This window comes from Anas acuta, chromosome 7 (assembly GCF_963932015.1).
Source record: "Anas acuta chromosome 7, bAnaAcu1.1, whole genome shotgun sequence".
Classification (NCBI taxonomy): Eukaryota; Metazoa; Chordata; class Aves; order Anseriformes; family Anatidae; genus Anas; species Anas acuta.
In genome coordinates, this window is record NC_088985.1 from 5,603,310 (window position 1) to 5,625,538 (window position 22,229).

Genomic DNA, 22,229 nt, shown 5'->3' on the forward strand with positions numbered 1-22,229 from the left:
TTCTAGACTTAGTGGTGGTTCTTCCACATCTTCTACGATGCTCCCTTCAGGGAAACCCGTCATTGGGACCCTTTATGTATGTCTATGTACATATATGCACGTATACATCTATGGTTATAGTCTAGATTCATCTTTGCAATTGCTTTGTCCTGTGCTCTGTTCTATCTGTATTTTTTATCAACCTAGTTGGGAAAGAACATGGCCTTTATTCTCAGCAAATGCAGGCGCTTCCCCCTCTTGCTGTGGAGATGCTGGTCTGTTTTAGGCAAGGCCCACACAGTCTCACCTGACCGCACAGCAAGGCATCATTCTCATGACAGAAATCTATCGAATTCTTAACTCTGTGGCACTCATTTTGTGGGCAGCGCTCAAATCTGAGAGGAAAGCTTTCTTACATGTCAACTCTTATTTTTTGCATGAGCCTGTAAAACCCGTAACTGTACCTCACTGCCAATTGCGTCTGTACAGTGCAATTCTTGAACTACTTCTTTGTGAGTTCATGTGAGAATTTGGGGTTGATACTGAGTTTGGTGTCTAGTTGACCCCTAAACCTATCTTTGGAGGGCACACAGACAATTACAGTCTGATGCACATATTTTTGTTCAGTAATTTTGTAAGCAGTAAAATGTACATATTTGTTTTGTCTGAGTTCTTCGCGTTTCTGCACTGTTCCTTGAGTGAGCTGTGTTACAAGTAGGTAGTAATGTATGCTGAGCTGTTTGGTGCGGCTTTTACTACTTGCCTGGGTGCTTTTTATCACTGCATGTGCATTCTGATGGTCAGAAAACATATGCTGTAGTCTCTTTATATTGTCTTAATATCACCCTCTTAATTTATATCTGTATCTTAAATGTCGTACTTTATCCCCTATTTCTTCACATAAAATGGAAAGACGAGGAAGTGTTTTAAAACAGAAGTCAGTATTGGCTTTTTTATTTTTATTTTTTATTTTTGGATGTAACTATTTTGCTTGATTTGCTTGTCTTTTACTTCCCTCAATTTATTTCCTGTGTCACAGTGATCAGAGTTATTCCATCTCCTGAACTAAAACCAAGTTAATTGCATTTTGTAAAGTTTTTTTCTTAATGTAATCTCTGACAGTTGAACGCATCCCTGCCACCAGTGTAACAATGCTGAGCATGGAATCTGGCAAAGGAGCAGTAGAGGGAGAAGTCAAAGAGGCAGAGGCTAAAATCCATTAATTGAGGCAGGTGTGGGGAGCTAGAGTCTTTTTGCTACATTTTTCATAAATCTCACAGTAAAATCATACATTTCTTTTCTTCCCATTCCAAGGAATCCTAGCGGCAAGGGTTAAGCCCTTGCCCTGTCAGAGGCATCTGTACGGGGTCTGGGGGGGTGCCCAGTTTCCTTTGGAGCTGGGGTAGGAGTTAGATGGCTGCATGGAGGCATAGTCTGCTAGGATACGGTCCCCTCTCCTTGATGAAGTCCCTGGAAGGCAAAGGAAGAGAAACAGAGAGAGATCCTATGAACATTTTGCCCCAAATGCATCTTCCATTGCCTGGCACCCTTCGTGCTGACCCTCTCCTAGCTAGAGTTCCCTGAAATCCCTCTTCTCCTTGCTTCCTGCATTCTGTCCCGTCTATGAGTCTAAGAGACAGAAACTGAAACAGAGTAAAATAATTTTAATCTACTGAGAATGCATATCATGGTGTTTACAGCACTTCTTACTGTTTCTATAGAATTGAATGTGATAACAAGACGCATAACACCCCTAAGAATATCTGCGAAACTTGTGTGAAGTTTTGGGTGCCAGAGAGGAGCATGACAACTTACTTTGTGTATGAGCTACTTTTTCTCTGCTCTTTGGGTTTGTCATGAAGACTCGTGGCACTTTGTTTATTATTGAAAATGGATGTTGTGTTGGTGTCCTGCTGTTACTGGCTTTGTGCTATGGGCTAGGCAGTTTTGGATTCCGTAGGAACCACTCATTCCTGGTTACACAGTACTTTTTTGGGTGGAAAAAGTCCTTTGGAAGGATTTTCGAGTTTGATCATTTGCATATGATGCTGCAGCACAGTAAGAATTGCTTAGAACAGAAGCCAGCTAGATTGAAGTGTTGTATTGACTTACCGCTGTATCTCCGGGTCTGTAGCTTCCTTGCAGTACAGCAGAAAAGGGAGCATTCTGTCTTCTTGTCATTTAATTGCAGGAAAGGTAGATTTGCCAATTAGAGTAAGAGTCTGTGTTGCATGATAACTACTGCTTTTTGCTGAGAGTGCACTGCAGAAGTTGCAGATGCTTTACCAGGGCTGGAGGTGCAGTTGAATATTTGGATTTGAGCATCCTGGGCAAAAAAGTCATTACTACACAGTATTGTTTTTTTCTGTATTGGTTTATTGATTATTATTTTTTTTTTTTAACATTAAATATTAATCCTCCCAAGACAATAGCTCAGTTCTCTAATTCAGGTGATCAGCTGGTGGAACAATTGTCTGCTTCTCTTTAGGGCTCCACTGTTTTTATTTTCTTTGCTGTATCCCTGAGATTTCCAACTAAGCCTGAGGAAGTAAGATCCCATCCTGTGTCCGGTGCATTTCTTACAATGAAAGAGAATTAAAAAAATAATAGGACTGGTTCCTTTAATATCAGATGCTCTTCATCCGTAAATGTAGAAACTTCATGTGGCAAGACGTGGGTATTATGATCCTTCTGTAAATAATGCATGTAGAGCTTCATGCAATGCAAAGGAAAACAATTAGGAAGACTTCAGCTTGCTTCAGAGCAGACTGTGAGCAGGTTTGTGCACATTTTGTTGTTCATTCCTCATAGTGCCTCTTCTCATCATTTGAAGCTGATGCCACAGGCTTTTCTTGTTCTGATGTGCTGTTTTCCCTTTTTTATTTTTTCCCTTGAATTTAATTCTCTCCTTCACCCAAGCCATTTTGCAAATATCTACTAGTATTCTTCAAAGGGACAAGATGCAGAAAGAAAATGAAGAAATTGTCTACAGTAAAGCAGGCAGAGACAGGCAGCTGCTTACAATCCTAATGTTGACTGTCTGTTTGCCCTGAAGTGTGTAACTTTCAGCTGTCCAAATAACAGCTCCTCAGCTTGATTCCTAGAAACAGTTGAATCTCACTTCCAATTTCAAGGTTCACTTTGTTCTTTATTGTCTTGGATGGCAGAAGGCTGCAGGGTTTCAAAATCTGGGTGGAAGAGGAAGGAATAAGATGGAAGTGGCACGATCCCTGAATGCTCACGGTGTGCACATAGCAGTGAGAGAGGAGAAATAGGCAGTGGCACTTAACAGAGGTGACTTTTCACAGACAGTTTTTTGATTTCCCTACTGTCTATGCTTCCCATTTCCCTGGAGTTCAGAATTCGCATCTCTGCCTGCTGTTCCTTTGTATAGAGTGCTTGAGACATACGCTAGCAGGGTGGGGAAGCAAATACAAGAAATATATTTAGATGCAACAGTCAAAAACTCTATTCTTAACCCCATCTACACCTTTTTCCTCTATCACTTATTAAGACAGACATGTCTGGGAGAAGCAGCAGCTAAATACCAAACCTGTTTTCTCAAGGGAAGATTATGCCTAAGAAGCAGCAAAAAGTTGACCTTTCATGGTACTGGTTATAAAATACAATAAATAAAAATTTGGTGTTGTTTAACATAAGTTTTGTTCATCCCTTGTGAGATAGAGATGATTCGATTGTAAGTACTGTTGTAGACATAGTCCATTTTCCCAATCTTTGATAAATTTAATTCGGTATGTCCTTAAACAGATTACAGATAGCTAAAACGTTGTTTATACATTACTTGTCAATTTTGAAGTTTTGAAATGCTTTTGGAAATAAGCGGCATGTTCTTTTGCTGACAGGATTTGAAATCTAGCAATCAGCGAGATGAAATTGCTGCCGCACGTGCATCCCTGAAAGAAAATTCTTCTCTTCTACATTCAATATGTTCGGCTTGTTTGGAACATTCAGATGTTGCATCCCTTACAGCCAGCAAGGATTCAATTTGCAGTGAAATACAGAATGCTCTCAATGTAATTTCTAATGCTTCCCAAGGAGTTGGAAATAAAACGGGACAACCTTCATCTCACAAAGCCACTCTGGGAAGTGCGCTTGATGAGCTTGAGGTAGGTGAACCCATAAATTTAGCACACTGCAACATTTTTGGAAAAATGGTTTGCTTTACTGTTTGTATTCACTAACAACTATTGCTGTTAGAAATGGCAGACTAAAAGGTATTAGAAATCAGTGCTCTGCATAGTCTTAGTCTGAATAGTATCACTATTTTATTGGGAAGAATCACCTCTTCAAAAGAGTTTGGAATTAATTCTTCATGCATGTTCACTGTTTTGCTTCCTTCAAACAGCAGTTAATGATTACTTCCATGCACGTGAGTAATGGTGGAGGCAGAAATATCCTTGAATAAGAGGGCAGAACCCAGGAGTTCAGTTTACAAATGACAGTCATCAGTGGTAATCACGGCTGCATTGACTGCATTTCAACTAGTACAATGCACATTGAAGTTACTTACTCTGATACTTGTCATTGGGATTATTATGTAATTTAATTGAAATTAATAATTAATTTCAATTAATAATTGAAATATTTAGAAACTTAATTATGTTTTTATGATTAAGTGATAAAAGCAATACGCTTTCACAAATCGATGTTTCTACTACCATATTGAAGCAAATATTTGGAGAATGTCATCTCTTCCTCTGCTCCTGACCTACTCGTAGGCTTCTGTATGGAGCATTCCTTGTTTCATACGGCTGCTCTGACTCTTACCAGTATAATTTTCCATTACTCTGCCGAAATTGGTAGACCTCCTGTAGATGAGGTCTACAGACCATGCTCCTCATCTGGTATAATTGATGTAGACCAGATCAACAAAAGGAATAAAAGTTTCTAAACACATGTGCAAATACGGGCCTTTTTGGTTGTAAAAACTCAGATTTATCAGATTCCAGCCTTGCGACTCCAATATTGTTGATACATTTTCAAGAAAATTGATGTTATAACTGATGATGATAGATTTTGTTTAAAATTTTCAATGAAAGGTGAGAGGAATAGATTGAAGTCCATATATTTAACACAGATCTTGTAGTGGCAGTGCATTGATCAAAACGGACCTCTCAGTCATACCCTAAGTTGAATCTGACAGTTAGTTTTTTTTTTTTGTCCTCAGAGGAACAGGCTATGATTGCATGTTACATGTTAGCCATCCTTTTTGCTTACACTGGGTTTTAAAGTTACAATTCATAAGCTATTTTGTTATTTAGTGAAAGAAAAAGCAACATTTAAGTGTCACAAGTGATTTCCTACAATGACACCCTGAATGAAAATGTAATTTAAATTAGAGTTATTGTTTATCTGTTTTATGTAACAAAACAAACAAAAAAAATACCTAAGTGCTTGTATCTTCTCACAGCAGATGAATTCATCTTGACTGTATGTTAGCAGTACCGTTTTAATGTTTTTTTTTTTTTATCATTATATCTATTAGTTTTAAAATATAAGAATTTTGCTAATCACTAAATGGATTTTTTTCTTTTGGATTGAATTTGGTTTTATTTGGAAATGTAGCAACATAGGAGCCTCACTTGTAAAAAGCCATTTCTTTATGGCCTTTTAAATTTATTTTTACCTAGATACCACAAATGCGAATTGAAGCTGTATTTGTTAGATAAGCACAATTTATAGAGCATTTAAACTTTTAAAAAATGATCTTATGAATTAGATGGTTGTGCTTTTCTTTCTTTACAGAAAGTTCTATTGGCTAAAGACCTGAAATAACCTTTGCTCTATCTTGTTGCTGCAAATACAGTGCCATGAAATAAATTGATGTAGTAAACAGTCTGTTGGGAACAAATCTCATTAAATGTTTGTAGTGGAGAAATGTATCACGGAGCTTACCCAACAATCTAGTATCTAGATGGTTTGCAGTGTCATTCTTCCTTTGCCACTGCTGGCAGTGTGAAAGTAATTACTGATTGTAAGATGAGGAAATCACCAGTAAACCTTAGTGTAGTTAACTTCTTAAATCAGTTGATTCTCAAGAATTCATCTCACAGGTTCCATATAAATACCACGTTATTCACAAGTAAACACAAAATGGCAGTGTCACAAATTAAATTGCGTAAGATCTGTGTTAAAAGAACATGGGTGCAGGTTATCTAATTCTTTTCACCGGTATTGCATCTTCTGATGTAGAGAGATCTCTAAAAAAAAAACAAAAAACAAAAAACAAAAAAAAAAAAAAAAAAAAAAAAAAAAAAATGATCCAGGCTATGCATGCCTGACTTATCACATTCATCTGATACGTTGTCATTTAGTGATTATGGCTATCTAGCATAGCAATTATATATGAGATATCAAAGTACTGTAAATTGGTCCAAAATGTCAGGAAATGGAACCAGGTTTCTGGATATCCATGATCCCTCTTTCATGAATCAGAAAACCAATGAGAGGAAGAAGATAGGGATGTAATAATTCTGTTTGAATGCTTGTGTTTAAAAGCTCAGGTAGCTAAACACTGCTTAACCCTTTGAAAGCAAAAAAGCAAAACTACTTGTTGCATATCTAGGGTCCTCTGATTGTTTGGAAATCAAATGATCTTTTCTGCTTAGGTATGCTTATCAGAAATATTTGATGAAATTGCTTGAAGAATCAAATCTGCAGGCAGAATCTTAAACCATTTTTTCCTGTTACTTTTGCCTGTTTTTTTTTTTTTTTTTTTTTTTTTTGAGCTGAACTGTAGGTTTTTGTTTGTTTGTTTTTTTGCTCATACATGCCAGTGCTTCTTGTACATCTTTTCATGCACTTTCTGCAAACTATCTCCTAGGAGAAGATGTTTCTCCTCCAATTTTATCTGAGATTTTAAAGGCAGTCATTGTGCTAACTGAAATGGCTAATTGGCTGTAGCCTTTAGGCATGACTTAGTTTTCCATCATGAAGCTTTTTGTTTCTGTAGTAACACTTAAACATTCTTCTTAGCAGATGCATTTTACGTTATGAGGGACACTGTAGTCTAGTGTTTAGGGTGCTTACTTGAGATACAGGAGCCCAACAATGAAGCTGCTGATCCAGTGAGTAGTGACAAAGGGGCAGAACTCCAGCAGAGGTGAGGTACCACTGAGCAGTTTGGCATACAGGATGTTAATATGAATGTAAGAGACAGTTTCAAATCTCTAACACAAATAAACCTGTCTTCCGCATCAGAAATGAATGTCCTGACCTCTGGAAGCTGGCTATCTGTAGGATGTCTTCCCTTATCATTCATACATCACTGTGGATGAGTCTTTCCTGTATAAAAATAGTTTGAAGTTATCAATTTGCTATAAGTTAATAATAAAAAAGTAAATATTGTAAGTATTTAAACACTAATGACTAGCTTCATACAGTTTTCTAAGCCTGTATTACCGTGCTAGTTGTCAAAGTGCAATCTTTTTCATTTATAATTCTGCTATGTCTTTGGATACAGCCAAAACAATGAAGACCTAGGTAACTTAGGGGATTAAAAATCTGTTACTCAGGGAACCAGAGTTCCTGCTGCTAAGAACTGCTTGGATTCTGCTTTTAAAATCACACATTCCTTCTGGTAGAGGTGGCAGCTGAAAGAATTCAATGTTCCAGAATCACAGAAACCCCTCCATTTCAGAGTACGTAACAGCACTTCTTACTGCTTCCAGTTTCCTGTACTGCATTGCCCTAATTCTCTACAATGCATATTTTGTTTGAGACATGAAGTAGGTTTGCTTGCTTACATGTAAATAGGGTGCAGTTTTGCTTTGCTTTCAGCTATGATATCACTGTTGTAAGCAAGCTCAGCAAACAGAATACATGAGAAAAACTGCTCAATATTTATATTCTTAATGAGTCTCTAAGCTATGTTTGTGATGAAGTGGGATTTTACTGCCTTCACAATTCCAGAAGAGTGTCTTCAGGTACATTCCCTGCCTTCTGTGGAAATACCTGTTATAGAAAAGGACAAGGAGTCTTAACATTTTATTTGCAGTAGGGAGGCTTCTGATTATAATACTGAGCTGGATTATTTCTCCTATCAGGTCTGGCTCCAGGCATTGTCAAATTAGGAATTTGCCTGCAAAAAGCAAAATGATTTCCTTTGCTGGTGACTGGGTGAACCAGTCTGGCTCCCTCCATTGCCATCAAGAGGTTAGGGTATATGGAGATGCTTCAGAGCAGGACAGCAAGCCATCTTCCTTCTCTCCAAGCCATCTTCCTTTTCTTTGGATTTTACCTTTAAAAGCAGGGCCTGCCATGCTTCAGGAAGTTTCAGCATTGGAGAAACTTTCTTGGAGAGTGTACAAGTCAAATTTGTTATAAATACTGAAAAGTTCTCAACTCACTCCCAACTTCCCTGCTTCCACAAAAGCAGATGAAAATAGTGGGCTGCATGTTTCCTTTGGTCTAGGTTTGTCAGTAGACAAGTAGTGATTAAAACTATGGTCCCATCCCATTTTGGCTCTGATTCCAAAAGTTGCATGCGAGATGATTGCTTCCATGATCAGTGTTTATTTATTTAACATCTTTCACTTAGGAAACAAATAAGTGGTACAAATAAGGTTACTTTGTTGCTTTTATGGATGCAGAAATAGCTGCACAAATAGTTTTCTTTATTTTTAAAACATTTAAGCTCTTTTCCTCCTGTTTATGCTTCAGCTCCTTTCCAGATTGTTATGTGTATCCAGACAGGTGAAAATTGGTTTGAGGAAAAAACAGGAACTTAAAAATACATAGTTACTACTTTATCTTAATCTAAGATTGCATCTGCTGGATGCACATGAGCACCTGACATAAACGTATAAACCATTTTAATGATACATCCTGTCACTTGTTGAAACAAATAGACAACAGAAAATTGCAATAGCAGTAGCACTGGGCTGCCTTTTTTTTCTTCTTTTATGATGCTCTGCTGTGATACAAAATTCCCAAAATTCAACACATTTACTGTGAAGAGAGACAGAAACTCACAACTACCTTTTCCTTCTGGACACTGTGGAAATTTGAGGACTGTAGTTCATGTAATCACAGTTTCTGGTATGAAGCAGAACAGGAGCCTAGAACTTACAGCCCCAGAAGGGCTTACAAGGGTTACTTTAGATTTAGTGTCCTCTATTATATATATATTGATTGGGAGCAAGTGTGAGGCTGAAGTAGTGAGAATACTTAAATAATAGGAGTACTTTTAAATGATACTGGGGACTTCAGGACAATGGAATACTAGTGCAGGTAGAACATGAGAAACCTCCACTGCTCCTTCCTACGTGCTGGGAAATAACGAGCTTCCATTTGAACTAGAGTAACGCAGAAAGAACCTGTGCTGTCTGATGGCAGTATTAAAAGGCTTCCTTGGGAAATACTCAGATTCTAAAGTCTGATTTTTCTCTAGCCTTGCTGGAGAATATCCCAGATGTCTCAAAGCAATTGTATATTTTGGGAAGGATAGAAGAACTAGACCCGGAACAAAAAGACCTTCTTTCCCTAAATCATAGATAATATGTAAGAGATTGCTAAAAATAATCAATAACAAAATTGGAAGGTGACCCAGCTTGGTGAGCTGGGCGATCACCAACCGCATGAAGTTCAATAAGAGCAAGTGCCGGGTCCTGCACCTGGGACGGGGAAACCCTGGCTGCACGTACAGACTGGGCGATGAGACGCTGGAGAGCAGCCTAGAAGAGAGGGATCTGGGGGTCGTGGTAGACAGCAAGTTGAATATGAGCCAGCAGTGTGCCCTGGCAGCCAGGAGGGCCAACCGTGTCCTGGGGTGCATCAAGCACGGCATCACTAGTAGGTCGAGGGAGGTGATTGTCCCGCTCTACTCTGCGCTGGTGCGGCCTCACCTCGAGTACTGTGTGCAGTTCTGGGCACCACAGTATAAAAAGGACATGAAACTGTTGGAGAGTGTCCAGAGGAGGGCTACGAAGATGGTGAAAGGCCTGGAGGGGAAGACGTACGAGGAACGGCTGAGGGCACTGGGCCTGTTCAGCCTGGAGAAGAGGAGGCTGAGGGGAGACCTCATCGCAGTCTACAACTTCCTCGTAAGGGGGTGTCGAGAGGCAGGAGACCTTTTCTCCATTAACACCAGCGACAGGACCCGCGGGAACGGGGTTAAGCTGAGGCAGGGGAAGTTTAGGTTTGACATCAGGAGGGGGTTCTTCACAGAGAGAGTGGTTGCACACTGGAACAGGCTCCCCAGGGAAGTGGTCACTGCACCGAGCCTGTCTGAATTTAAGAAGAGATTGGACTGTGCACTTAGTCACATGGTCTGAACTTTTGGGTAGACCTGTGCAGTGTCAAGAGTTGGACTTGATGATCCTTAAGGGTCCCTTCCAACTCAGGATATTCTATGATTCTATGATTCTATGATTCTTATTTCCATTTTTAAAAGTTTAATCTTTTATCTTAAAATGCTGTAACAGAACACTTTCTCTACTTCTACAACTTCCTAAGTTGGGCAGTACATGACAATGAGATATTAAATCTAAATTGGAAAAATAACTAAAATTCTCTGGATTAAAAGTAGTTCAGCACATATTGGATAATCACTGATAACTTCTGATTTACCTGACCTAAATTCCACTTGAGGGCATATGGCGTAGTTTTCTTGTTTAATAATTTTTCTGTAAGCTTAGAATCACATATGCATATATCAGGTAAGGGGACTCGCATGGAATTTGGGCTTTGGTGATCTGGAGAGTAATGCTGTTCTTTCAACCGTTCAGTTTGATTAAAAATGAATAGTTTGTATTACTTTAAATGTTGAAGCTCGAATACAATTGCTTTTGCATTGTATGAAAATATCACCTCTCCTTTTCTTCTTGCTATGCTTGCCACAAAAACATAACTAGTTTTATCATGCCAAAACACTTTGCTGCTTTTGTTTATTCCAGCTGGTGAAAAGCAAGAGGACACTCCTTTGAAAACACAGTTGTTGAACAAAAGCTGCTATTTTGTGCTTTGCTCAGCCTGTTAAATGTAGCAGCAGTGAATTTCTGCCACAGTGTTTAACTGTATTAGAATAAAAACCATCAGAATCCAACTGGTCATGTAACATCTCTCAGCTGTAAACTAGTCAAGTTGTTTTTATGCTAAATCTAGATGTCCTCCTGATTTCGCAAAATGTAAATGTTGGAGGTGTCAACCCTCCCTGTAGACTTCCAAACAAAGCTAGGCCTCAATTCTGAGATACTTTGGTAAGATATGTAGTATTAGTGAGTAGTGAATGTCACATATATGGTGTGACAGTTGTACACAGACATTATAAGCATAGTATAAGATGTGTTTCTTTTTAAAAAATTTTTCAAGGTAAATTCATGACAGGCCCCCTCATGCAATAGAAGTAGGAAACAGAGACGACTCAGAGATCAGGTAGTTGTGGTCAGAAGATGTCAGTGTGGCCTGGGAACTTGTTCTACTGTGTTTCACTGAGGTGTGAAACAGTTCTGTCTGGAAAGCTCTGATGCCAGCTGAGGACTGAATAAAGGCCAGTAAGGTTTGATAACACAGATGTGAGATCTGGGTGGCAGAGAGAACTGGGCTTTGTCTGCAAGTGACCTGTACGTGTAGCCACGGTAGGGAAAATGGAGTCTTCCAGGGTCAAAAGTATTTTGGATACATCAAGGGTAAAGGGCTGTTTGGAATTCTAGGAAGCATAACGTCACTGCAGTTCATGCAAGTGAAAAATAAAGCAGCAACTTAATTAGTCTGACTTCTCTTACCAGTACTCCTAATGTTTTTCAGCATTTAATTATCCAGGATCCTCTTGTAGTGAGTGAAGAGAAAATACGGCCATCACTAGAGAAACGTTTGGAAGCTATTATCAGTGGAGCAGCTTTGCTAGCTGATTCCTCCTGCACGCGTGATTTCCATCGAGAACGCATCATTGCTGAGTGCAATGCTATCCGTCAAGCTCTCCAAGACCTGCTGTCTGAATACATAAACAATGTAGGTAACCAGACTTTTTCCCTTTTTAAAAAATGTAGATAATATATGGAATATATTTCTTTTTAATGTAAATAATATATGCAATAGAAGTCACTTGGCCATGACTGTCTCTTGTGATTGTTCATAGTTTAATCTGTATTTCTCAACATGGTCTTTACAAGATCAAAAGGAAATTTGTCTACATAAACTTAAGCAAAAGCTAAATACAGACCTCCAGGAAAAAAAAAAAAAATTGTTGTGTAATATGTTGTATAGAAAATGCTGTATTACAGGTATGACTTACACATATTTATATTACTTGATGCTTATTGTGAACTGTCACAAGGACAGAACAGCCATGATCCTTTCTATGCTAGCAAGAGTTTCTTCATAATTTCACTTTCCAGTTGAGTCTTAAAATCTGAGGAACCAGAGATTAATTTGTTCCTGTAGAATGAAACAACTTAGATAATAATTTGCTAATCCATGAGTAGCGACAGTATCATTTCGGGGTGTTCATGCCACTACATTTGATTTTCGTAAGGGCACTGATTTACAAGTGTAGAAATGACTTAATTCCTACTTCAGAAAGCTAGGACTGTTCAGTAAACCCAGAAATGTGGTTGTCTGGTGTACTTGTAGGCCAATTCATCTGTGAATTTATGAAAATGAATATAGTTTGATTGTGCTTTAAAAACATAATTATTTGTTTAAAGAACGGATTTGGTTCTTCTACATCTGGCTATAAACATATCTACATGATAGAACAGTGGAGACTCAGATACTATTCATGTGGGTACGCAGTGTTAATATCATGCCTTTCCTCTGAAACATTTTCTATAGGCATACTGTTCTTATCTAAAGAATGCTTCAAGATGATTCATCCACCACACTGAGAAGATAATTGTATGATACTGCTATTTGTTTCTTTTTTTTTTCTGAAGCCAAAACTCCTTTCTCTTCTGTAAGTTATACTAGTTAACCCAGTCCAAAGCTGCTCTATTGAGACTGTTTTCTTTCTTATCCTATTGTCATTAGCATAATGAAGTGTAGGGACTAAGATAATTTATGCATATCAGATGTTTTTTCATTTTTCAGATGTTGTACTTGTTGATCTTCTTTTGGATTCATACTACCGGGTTGGGGAGTGGGTGGAGAACTCCATTTATTTAATTACCTGTGAATTCTAGGTCCTCTTTCAGTCCCTACACCAGATAAAAATGCTTGTATTAATTTTTATTTAGAATTCACCTGCAGCTTCTTTTGAATACAATGTAATTCCTGAACCTCTCTGGTAGTTTTTTGCACTTGGGCTACTTATGTGAAATTTTTTTAGTTTTGGTTAGCTCTGTAGGTTGGTCTCTGATACCTTCTTGCAGAAGATGTCTGTTGTGGTATCAGTTCTAAAATGAATTAAGTTTATTGATAAATGGCTGAAAGTTTAATAAGAGAAGGCATTGAGCTGAAGTAGCTAGGAAGTGTGGGAGGATGCAAATACTCTGTGTACCAACCCATAGCAGCCCAAAGGATCACCATGGGTTTCTGGCAAGAACTCTTCAGTAGAATTCTGTGTTTTGCAGGAGTCAAACTACATGAGTGTAAGTCACATGGTCACATGTAAGTCTTAAATTCTTCAATCTCAGAAGAAAATTGTGATTAGCTTTCATATTTCAGAAATAACCACGTTTCTAGGGTTACCTAAGGTAAGTGAAGAATACATTGCTCAATTCAAAATATAAACTTGGGAAAGGCAGCAGCTGTTTAAATATGGCAAAAAGGGAAAGTATAATATAATGTGCTGCAGAACACAATGTCTGCATAGGCTTGCAAGGACAAGGAGGGAAGTGAAAAGGAAGAAATACAGAAGATTTATATGTATGTGTCTTTATAGGTGTTAAACTAAGGTTAGATGACAGAAGTGAATTTAAAGTTTTCGGTTTCTTTTAGTGCTCTTGATCTGCTTATACATTTAATATTTATCTTAGTGGAAAAAACTATCACCAACAGTAGTTTATAGCTATTACTGAGACTGTACTGAGTAAGTCTTTCTTTGAGGAGATTATCAGGAGTCAGTTTCACAACTCTAACTCACAGAAGAATAGAGAACAGATCCAGGAGAAGGTGCTGATGTATCACTGCCTCCTGGGCTCTTCTATTAATAATTTCAGTAAGCTAGAAGTGTGAATTGAATGAGCTGTAACAGGTATGCAAGCCATTTGTTAGCACAGTATAATTTAAGGTCTAGGTTGTGGCCCCTTTCTTTCCCTGTCCCTGCCATGCCCCACAAGCAGTCCCACTGTTTACATAATGCGTAGCATGAGTCCATGCGTGTTGTCTCTTGGTGTATTTGTGCCGTATACTCTGAGTGAGGCACCGAGAGATCTGCACTAAGCTTGAAGGTGAGTGTAAAGTTTTCCTTGATGAGCATCCGCAGAGGATATACTGTTGCTCCTGTCTTTGTCCTGATGGGTATACAGTTCACAAAATAGAGTCTACCCTCTTTCATTTCAGTTTTTGTCAATCACTCTCATGAGTTGTATATAGCTGCTTTGAAGAGTTTTTTTTCTGGGTAAGTATCTGTTGTTTCTTGCTAGTATATTAGTTTGATTACTTCTGCCAAGGCTTCGTTTTATCTCGCTGTTGCTAATGAAAGCTGCATTGTTTCAGAGACCCCTTCCCCCCAGGAAGTGCCACCTTTGCAAACTGTTCCCAGCACCTGGTTTTCCAGGAAGCTGTAAGAGATGCATTGGCACTGGTAATACGCAGTGCATTTCTAAGCCCCCTGGGTCTTGTTCTGGTGGTGAATGTGTCCTGGCTGGTATTTGCTTAGCTTTAACAGGATCATTTCTGAGAGCTTCAGTGCCTAAATTCTGTGTAAGCTGTGCATCAAAGTGTATTTTTTGAAACTAGCCCTCACTGCCTGAAAGAGTGTAAAGAAACTTAGGATATACTCTGAACTATTGAGACACAAGAGGGAATATAGCGTTTTTTGATGCTAAATTTGTTTATTTCTCACTTATTCTAAGTTTCTAATAAGACGTAAGGACATCAAGTGAAATCAAGGGCCTCCTGGTGTCAGTGATAAAATGTAGAGGCTTTTAGTGCAAGCTGGGAGAAACATCTTTTCAGCAGATGCTGCCTTTTACATAAATGGCTACTTTTTGCAGAGACTGCACCACAGTGAGGTGATCTGACAGATATTTAAGCAAAATGTTCTTTATGCTAATGAAGACCCAGTCTGTCTTCAAGAAACTTAAACTTTTCTACTGACAAAATTATGCAGTCATATAGTAAATTGCAATTATATTTATACTTAATTATTCTAAAAGGCAGCAAACTTTTTTGGGGTATTTCTGAATTATTTATGTACCTTTGTTATTCTCTCTGAATTCTGCTCAGAGACATATATCATTAAGGTATGTATTTGTATTTCAGAACATCAAATAGCAGAAATTACTACTGTGAATTTGGAGAGCTTATCAATGTTAGAATGATACTGCGGTATATGGATAATAATGCATTCATAGGAGCAATCATTTTGTTCTAGTAATAAGCACTTGCATTCTCCTAATGACAGGCTATTGTCGTGTCTCTGTTCATCCTTCACAATGGAAAGTTATGGAATATATTCGAGTTCAGCAATACTAACTTCATATTTCTTGAGTTCTGTCTGCTTTCAGTCCCAGTCACAATAGGGATATGCACTCATCTGGGTGATCAGAAGGGATAAGAATTGTGATTGAGTGTGGGTTAAAGTGGGCTGTAGTGAGCAGCAATTAGGATGATGAGCACGGCCTTTTCTGCCTTCATTAGTAGGGATGCTATGTCTGAATAATTGTTCTGCACCATAACCTGTGGGTTGCAATAAAGTTAGATTATTCAGACAAGGCTGAAAAATGCTTGGTGAAGGGCAGGTTGGGTATTCTGATAGTGTGATAGCTGCATTCTTGACTTATTTTTTTCCTCTTTTGGAATGTTGTTTTATGAAATTGGAGCTTTATTAGTTTCTCAGTGTTTTCAGGCTGTTGGTTGGGTGTATAGCTGTATTTTCTTATTCAAACTTGGCTAGTATGCTGTATGCCTTTCCTGGTAGGTTGTGATTTTTTTCTTATTCGTTGTATGTTTCAAAGTCATCTGCTTCTTAGCTAGGTTTTTATGTTGACATTACCTAAGACACATGATGTCAGTAAAATTGTTTGCATTGTTGTTGCCATTTTTAATTTTTTTGTGAGTTTTCAAGGTTTGTATCTTAAAAAGAGTTTCAAGTGGAAATCTGAAAGATTTATATCAAAATATTTCTGAATTATATATATCGTTTTCAGAAATATTATATATATATATATATATATATATAAAATAAACATACCAACTTGATCCAGGCTTGAAAAATGTGTCAGTACCACAAAATAATTGATTTTGTTAAAAGTATTTCACAGAGTGTTTCACACAAAACTCACAGGAACAGGTGATTGTGCAAACCAGCAGCAACTCAGTAATTTAGTCTGTAGTTTTGGAGGTCCCTGTGCTTCTTGTGCCACCAGCAGGGGCTGCTGCTCACTGTCCCACTGTTGCACCATACGTGCTGAGTGTGGCATAGAGCAGAGAGCTGTGTCACCCCTGCTCACCCCAGGGGTGGTTTCACCCTCCTGTTGAGACACTTAAGAAAATAGGAGAAACTTACTGATGCATTTTCCTTGGAAATGCAGCTGTGGAGCTTTATTTCTGGGGATTCCCTGTAAGTAGTCTGAAGCCTCGTGCTTCACCACAGGTTTGTGTGCAGAACTTCTCGATATGAGAGACATTTGGATTTGAGGCATGCTTGGATCTGAGCGTATGAACTGCAACATTGTGAGGATGGGACCAGACAACCTGAGAACCCTGATAGGACAGGGACACCTGAGGCAGGGAGTAATCTGGACCATGCTGAGCTTTCAAAAAAAAATTAAAAATAATAATAATATGCAGCACAGAGCTGTGGGAATGATGAAAGCTGACACACTGGGTAGTTGCTGGAAGTTGTGCAGTCAGATTGCAATTGCTGTCTTTTTCCTGGAACCTGAACACTGGAAACTTAAAAACAGAAAATGTATGGAAAAACAGGTTTGTACTGATGGCTTTGTTCTGGGCCTTACTGTTTATCTTGACTCATGAATTTTAGTGCTGTGGAGTACAAAGGCCTTGCTTTACTCTTGTATTGAGTGCTCGTCACCAGCAGCTTAAAGTCTGACCCACTGTCTCTGTGGAGACTGCCAGTGATTAAGAATATTTTGTTTAGTATTTCATGGTCATGCTTACTCTTTTGGAGTGAAAGAATTTATAGATACCTCAAAACTTCATGTTAGTTGTGCTTTATGCTTTGCTGATGATTTTTACCACTTTTCCTGGCTAGAGAGAAGACAAGGCATTTCGGTTTGTAGTCACAGTGGTGCAGTGTGTCTTGCATTTAAGCGAATTACTCTTGCCCTGAGCAGTGGATTTTTCATTTCAGTGCTCATAGGGAACATTTTTGGTAGTTCTGGAAATTGCAAAAAGTCCCCTAAAAGAGTTATTTCAAGTTGAAGAAAATATTTTGTTCAGTTTAAAAAGGAAATGTTTCATGTTTTTTATTTAGAGTATTGTCCCCTTGTCTTTGTTAGGTAATTGCTTATTGTTGGGAATATTTCCCCTTATTTATCTGTATCTACTAGTTGCAGAAAAATGGATTAGATATAGTTAGTAATATGCATGTGAAAAGATTGGTGCTCCACAAATACTAAATTAGGACGCAAAATGGTATCTCTTACAGCAGAAAATTCACACATGAATCAAATAAGTGAACTCATGAAAAAGCTCCAGACACTGTTGAATCTGCTACAGCTCCTTCTAGTAAAGCTTGCATTCTCCATTCACGTATGGGTTCACCTAACCTCTTTCTGTCAGATGGGTTTATAGCCTTAATCTAGACCACTTTGCTTGGCAGAGCCATTACTATTGAAAAAATAAATAATGTGAAAAAACAGATGATTTGCATTTATGTTTTGGAGTAGGGGTGTAGTGAGCACTCTAATACGAGTATTTTTGATGGTATGCTGAAAATGCACTTAGAATGTGGTATTTACTTCATGAATACATTTTTCATGACTTATTACACTGAAAACTCATGTTAGAGCCTGCCAAATTCTGTTTGCTCTTCTGTAGAGAACTGCTATGGTGATGTGTGTTAAAATTCTGTTGCAAGAGGAGTTCTTGTCAGGTATCATAAGTATTGCAACCAGTCCACAGATTATATGGTGGTAAGTCTCAATATGTATATTTTAGTGTTTTCACATAGTTTGTCCCTTTTTTCTTCTTGTTTTTTTTTGCTGTTGGTGAAACTCCTGGAAGGACATGATGAGTTAAGCTAAGTCACATACGTCATTTCACACATATATATATATCCGACATCTTCCTGAAATCTTTTAATCTTTTTTTCCTTTATTTCCATGCTGGCACAAGTCCAAACAGAACTTTACTCATGTCTTTCTGTAAAAGCAATGGATTTAAATGTTCTTACTTTTCTGTTCATATTCAAACTTTTTCAAAAACTGCTATTCTAGAGAAGTTTGGAAGTCCTGTATAGCAAAATGTAAACTACATAAATATCAAATTTATATACACAGTGCTATGTGTGGGTGGAAAGTGTCACTCAGATTTTTCTTATTCAGGGTTTTTTTAATAACTTTATTGAATATGATGTCTTCAGGAAAAAAAAAGATTAATTCCAGCAAAATTGATATGCCCATATGGCATATTATGCTGGCATTTATAGAGGAAAACATGTAGTTTTCATAATTCTCTTGCTGACATCGGTCGAGTACTTAATTAAGTTGACTTTCAATACTCCTGTGGTGGGTTTCCGTACATATTATATGGGTAATTGAAAATTATTTTTTTAATGTTACTTTGTCATTTGGTTAGTTCTAAAGGAAAATTAGATATGAAATATTCAGGAAAAAGATTTTAGTGTGCTTAAAAACCAAAAGTAATCTAGTGAATTTACTAAATAGATTCACAGTTAAAAAATAAGCTGCAGTTAAATTTATCTGTTTATATGTGGTCTTACGGAATTTGCAGTAAACTGGGAGCTACAGACATGAGCTAGAGAAAGATAATGAAAGATTTTCTGTTCTTAAGCCCTGTTTTCATTTAACGGTTCTGAGCCAAGCTATTTCTAGGATTAATCGGATCTTAACTTAAGGCTTGCATTGAAGTAATGTAGGGTGATGAGCGAGTCATGGCTCTGTAGAGGATGATTCAGTACAATAGGAATTTGAATGCGGTACACCTGACAGCATTGGAAATATATTGGGTTGCTGAAGGCGAAGTATTTTTTTTCAGGGAACCTCCAGTAGTGTACCATTTTCTGTGTTCCCCAGCTGAAATGATTTCTTGATTATGGCAATCAGTAATTCATAATAAATAATCTTTATTACGATAATAAATAAATAATTTAAAAAGCATTGCAAATGAATATTATGAATGTTTGTTATCTGAACATCCACCTAGCTGTTTAACTCACAAGATTTTTATAGTTTGTGCTAAATTGCTGTCAATACACAAGATTGTTCTTGACCAATTTCCTATTTTCTTGATGATGTTATACTGATCATTTTTCTGAATGTTAGTATGCTGTTTCTAGGATCACTGCTGGAGCCTGCTGTTTCAGAATGCATTCCTGTTGGGTTTTCTCTCTGTGTAGGACAGCTGGCTTTTGTTGCCCAGATATACTTCTACACTGTATTTGGTTTCAGATTAGAAAGCATTTACTTCTTGTTTATGTAACAATTCTTATTAAAAAGATCAGTCATTGATAGTTTAGAGGACTCCTATTAGAATATTTATATTGTGAATTAATATCAAACCCATTTTTTTTAACAAACAAGAATTTTCTTTGAAACAAATCTTAAATTCTTCCCTTAAAATTTCAAGTGTGATCATTTTAAATAATCTCCCTAAATTATTGTCATAAATTCTTTTCTTAAAAAAGGTTTAATAGCTAAATAAGGAACCTGTCCCATCATAAATATATTTGTGCAATACTCAAATGCATGTTCAGTGCGACAGTATTCTGGATGTTGTTTAAGTTGACAGTTGTCAGGCTTCTGACACTGTCTCCACTAGAAAAAAATGGAGACTCCACTAGAAAAAAAAAATCTAACAGAAGATTGAAAGATCTTTTGGTAATGAGGGCAGGGCAAGAAATTAGGTGGCGACCAGTAAAAATGATCAGAAGGCTGAAAAAGTAAACAGACAAGCAAAGTCTCATCATCGTATTATTTTATATAGATAGATAAATCATTTCAAGATCAGCTTTACTCAAAAAGTGCCTCTTGTGGTTATTTTCTAAGCTTATGGTACCAGTGGGCACATTTTCCTTCTGTTTGAGTATGTGAAGCAAATAAATGTCTCAAATCAGACAACTGCAAAACTTAGTAGAATACATTAAATAAAGTAAATCATTCTAATTGCTCTATAGATTGGAAAATCCTTGCTATCTTAGGTTATTCTAAATTTTATCGATTGTTTCATTACCAGAAGCAAAAATTAAAGCAAACTTACACACAGACGAAACAAAAGGATAGGGCAGCTACCTAACTAGAGGCTGTAGTCAGCAATAATCTAGGATTGTCTTTTCTATTTGATAGCAATGTTTCTATTTTTTTTTTTTAAACCTTAATATGGTATAGAAAGAATTACCAGTCTATAAAAGGAGATAACTGTTGAAGGAATTTCTCCTGCTCCTTCCTTACAGAATATATTCAGCTCTTTCCTGGAGAAGCAAAGACTAGTAATGAGTTTGAATGCAATGTAATAGAAGAAAATAAGAAAATAAGCAACTGCTCTTTAAATTAGTACTGCTTTGCTGAGCAGTACATTGTCACACAGCAAGAAAAAGTTTATCTTGGCAAAGAAGTCTCATCTCTGTCACCTTGCAGGACCTGAGACTGTCCCTTTCATGATGGAGGGCAGCTCTGCGTGAGTCTGTGTGTTGCATGTGACACAAGAATGCCAGGCAGGGCTCATGAAAGAACTGGAAAGTGTTTTTCATAGCCAGACAGGGCTCATGAAAGAACTAGAAAGTGTTTTTCATAGCATTAACTTCTGTGCTTCTCGTCCAGCTTGTCCATTCCTCCCATAGTGGGCCAGCAACCGTCTTCTGGTGACATTAGCAGTTAACTTAGCTTTTGGTCTGAGGGAGGCTGTAGGGTCTTTATGGAAGCATTTGAAGACACCTGCCCTGGGACACAGCTTGAATGTCACCAGCATGGAATGACTGACTCTGGTAAGGCATCTTTGTGGTCATGGAGGAGTGAGACACACCAAATGATGAAGGAAAGGATGAGGTTAGAAGGTGGCAGATGACATTCCCTTGGGCGTGATTTTGCCTGTTCAATTTCATTCAGTATTGGGGAAAGGGTTGGAATATGAAAGAACCTACTAGTAGTATTTGTGTATATACTGATTTCGTTTCCTTGCGAGCTCTTGGCATGCAAGTAGTACATTTAACAGTGATTCAGCTGATCATAGTAGCAGTAAATTTTTACCCTATCAAATTTATAACTACCTTAGAAAGATTTATCTAAATTTAGTACTTTAGAATCTACTTAACAATTTTATATCCTATGATCTGTTCATGAGCTGGAACTTAAATACAAGAAAGAAAAGATTGGAATTTTGCTGTACAAGATTAAAATGAAATATTACATTTGTGTAATAACTGAGCTATTCTTTCATATTATCTTTTTTTCTGAAGAAAGCTGCTATGCACTGTAAAAACAACAACTCAGCGATAAAGAAAATATTGCTTGTATTTGGTTCTATGGCAGAAATTCACAATAATTTACCGGTGTTAGTGTAAAATGCAATAAATAGTAGTATTTAATATTTAACGTTGCTGTTAGTACTTAATGTTATGTTTAATATTAATATACTTTAAGAAATGTCAGAATCCCTGTTCTTACTGTTTTTATGCCAGAGGTAATAACACTGCTTGGCTTTCTTTTGTCTCTGGGAGGACTGATTTACCTAGTGTTTTGCCAGGCAGATGAAACTTTGCTAACAGCTTCAGCAGAGAAGCAGCCAGCTTGACAGACCTTGTGATGGGTGGGCGTGCTGTTAAATGTTTCTGCTCTCAGTGTATTCTGTATGCACTTGGTATTATGCTATTTTAAAAAATGGGGTAACAAGGCACTTATGGACCTACCTATTCTGGGTTTCAGATGAAAGGTACCTATATAGTTAATGGTTGATGTATGACAGACTGGAATGTAAGACAACTTTGT

At 37.6% G+C, this 22,229-nt stretch overlaps 1 protein-coding gene across 15 annotated transcripts in view; it reads left to right on the plus strand.

The window, feature by feature from the left end:
- The window catches only part of CTNNA3 (catenin alpha 3), a 477,233-nt gene that overhangs the window by 97,621 nt on the left and 357,383 nt on the right, over positions 1 to 22,229 (plus strand). For all 15 annotated transcript variants that reach the window (XR_011098147.1, XR_011098148.1, XR_011098146.1 and 12 more), the window contains 2 exons: positions 3,843 to 4,106; positions 11,746 to 11,949. Coding sequence is in view for 12 of the 15 variants with exons in the window: in XM_068687731.1 (XP_068543832.1) it covers positions 3,843 to 4,106; positions 11,746 to 11,949 (468 nt within the window). In the remaining 3 variants the exon portion in view is untranslated. The remainder of the gene's footprint in view (positions 1 to 3,842; positions 4,107 to 11,745; positions 11,950 to 22,229) is intronic.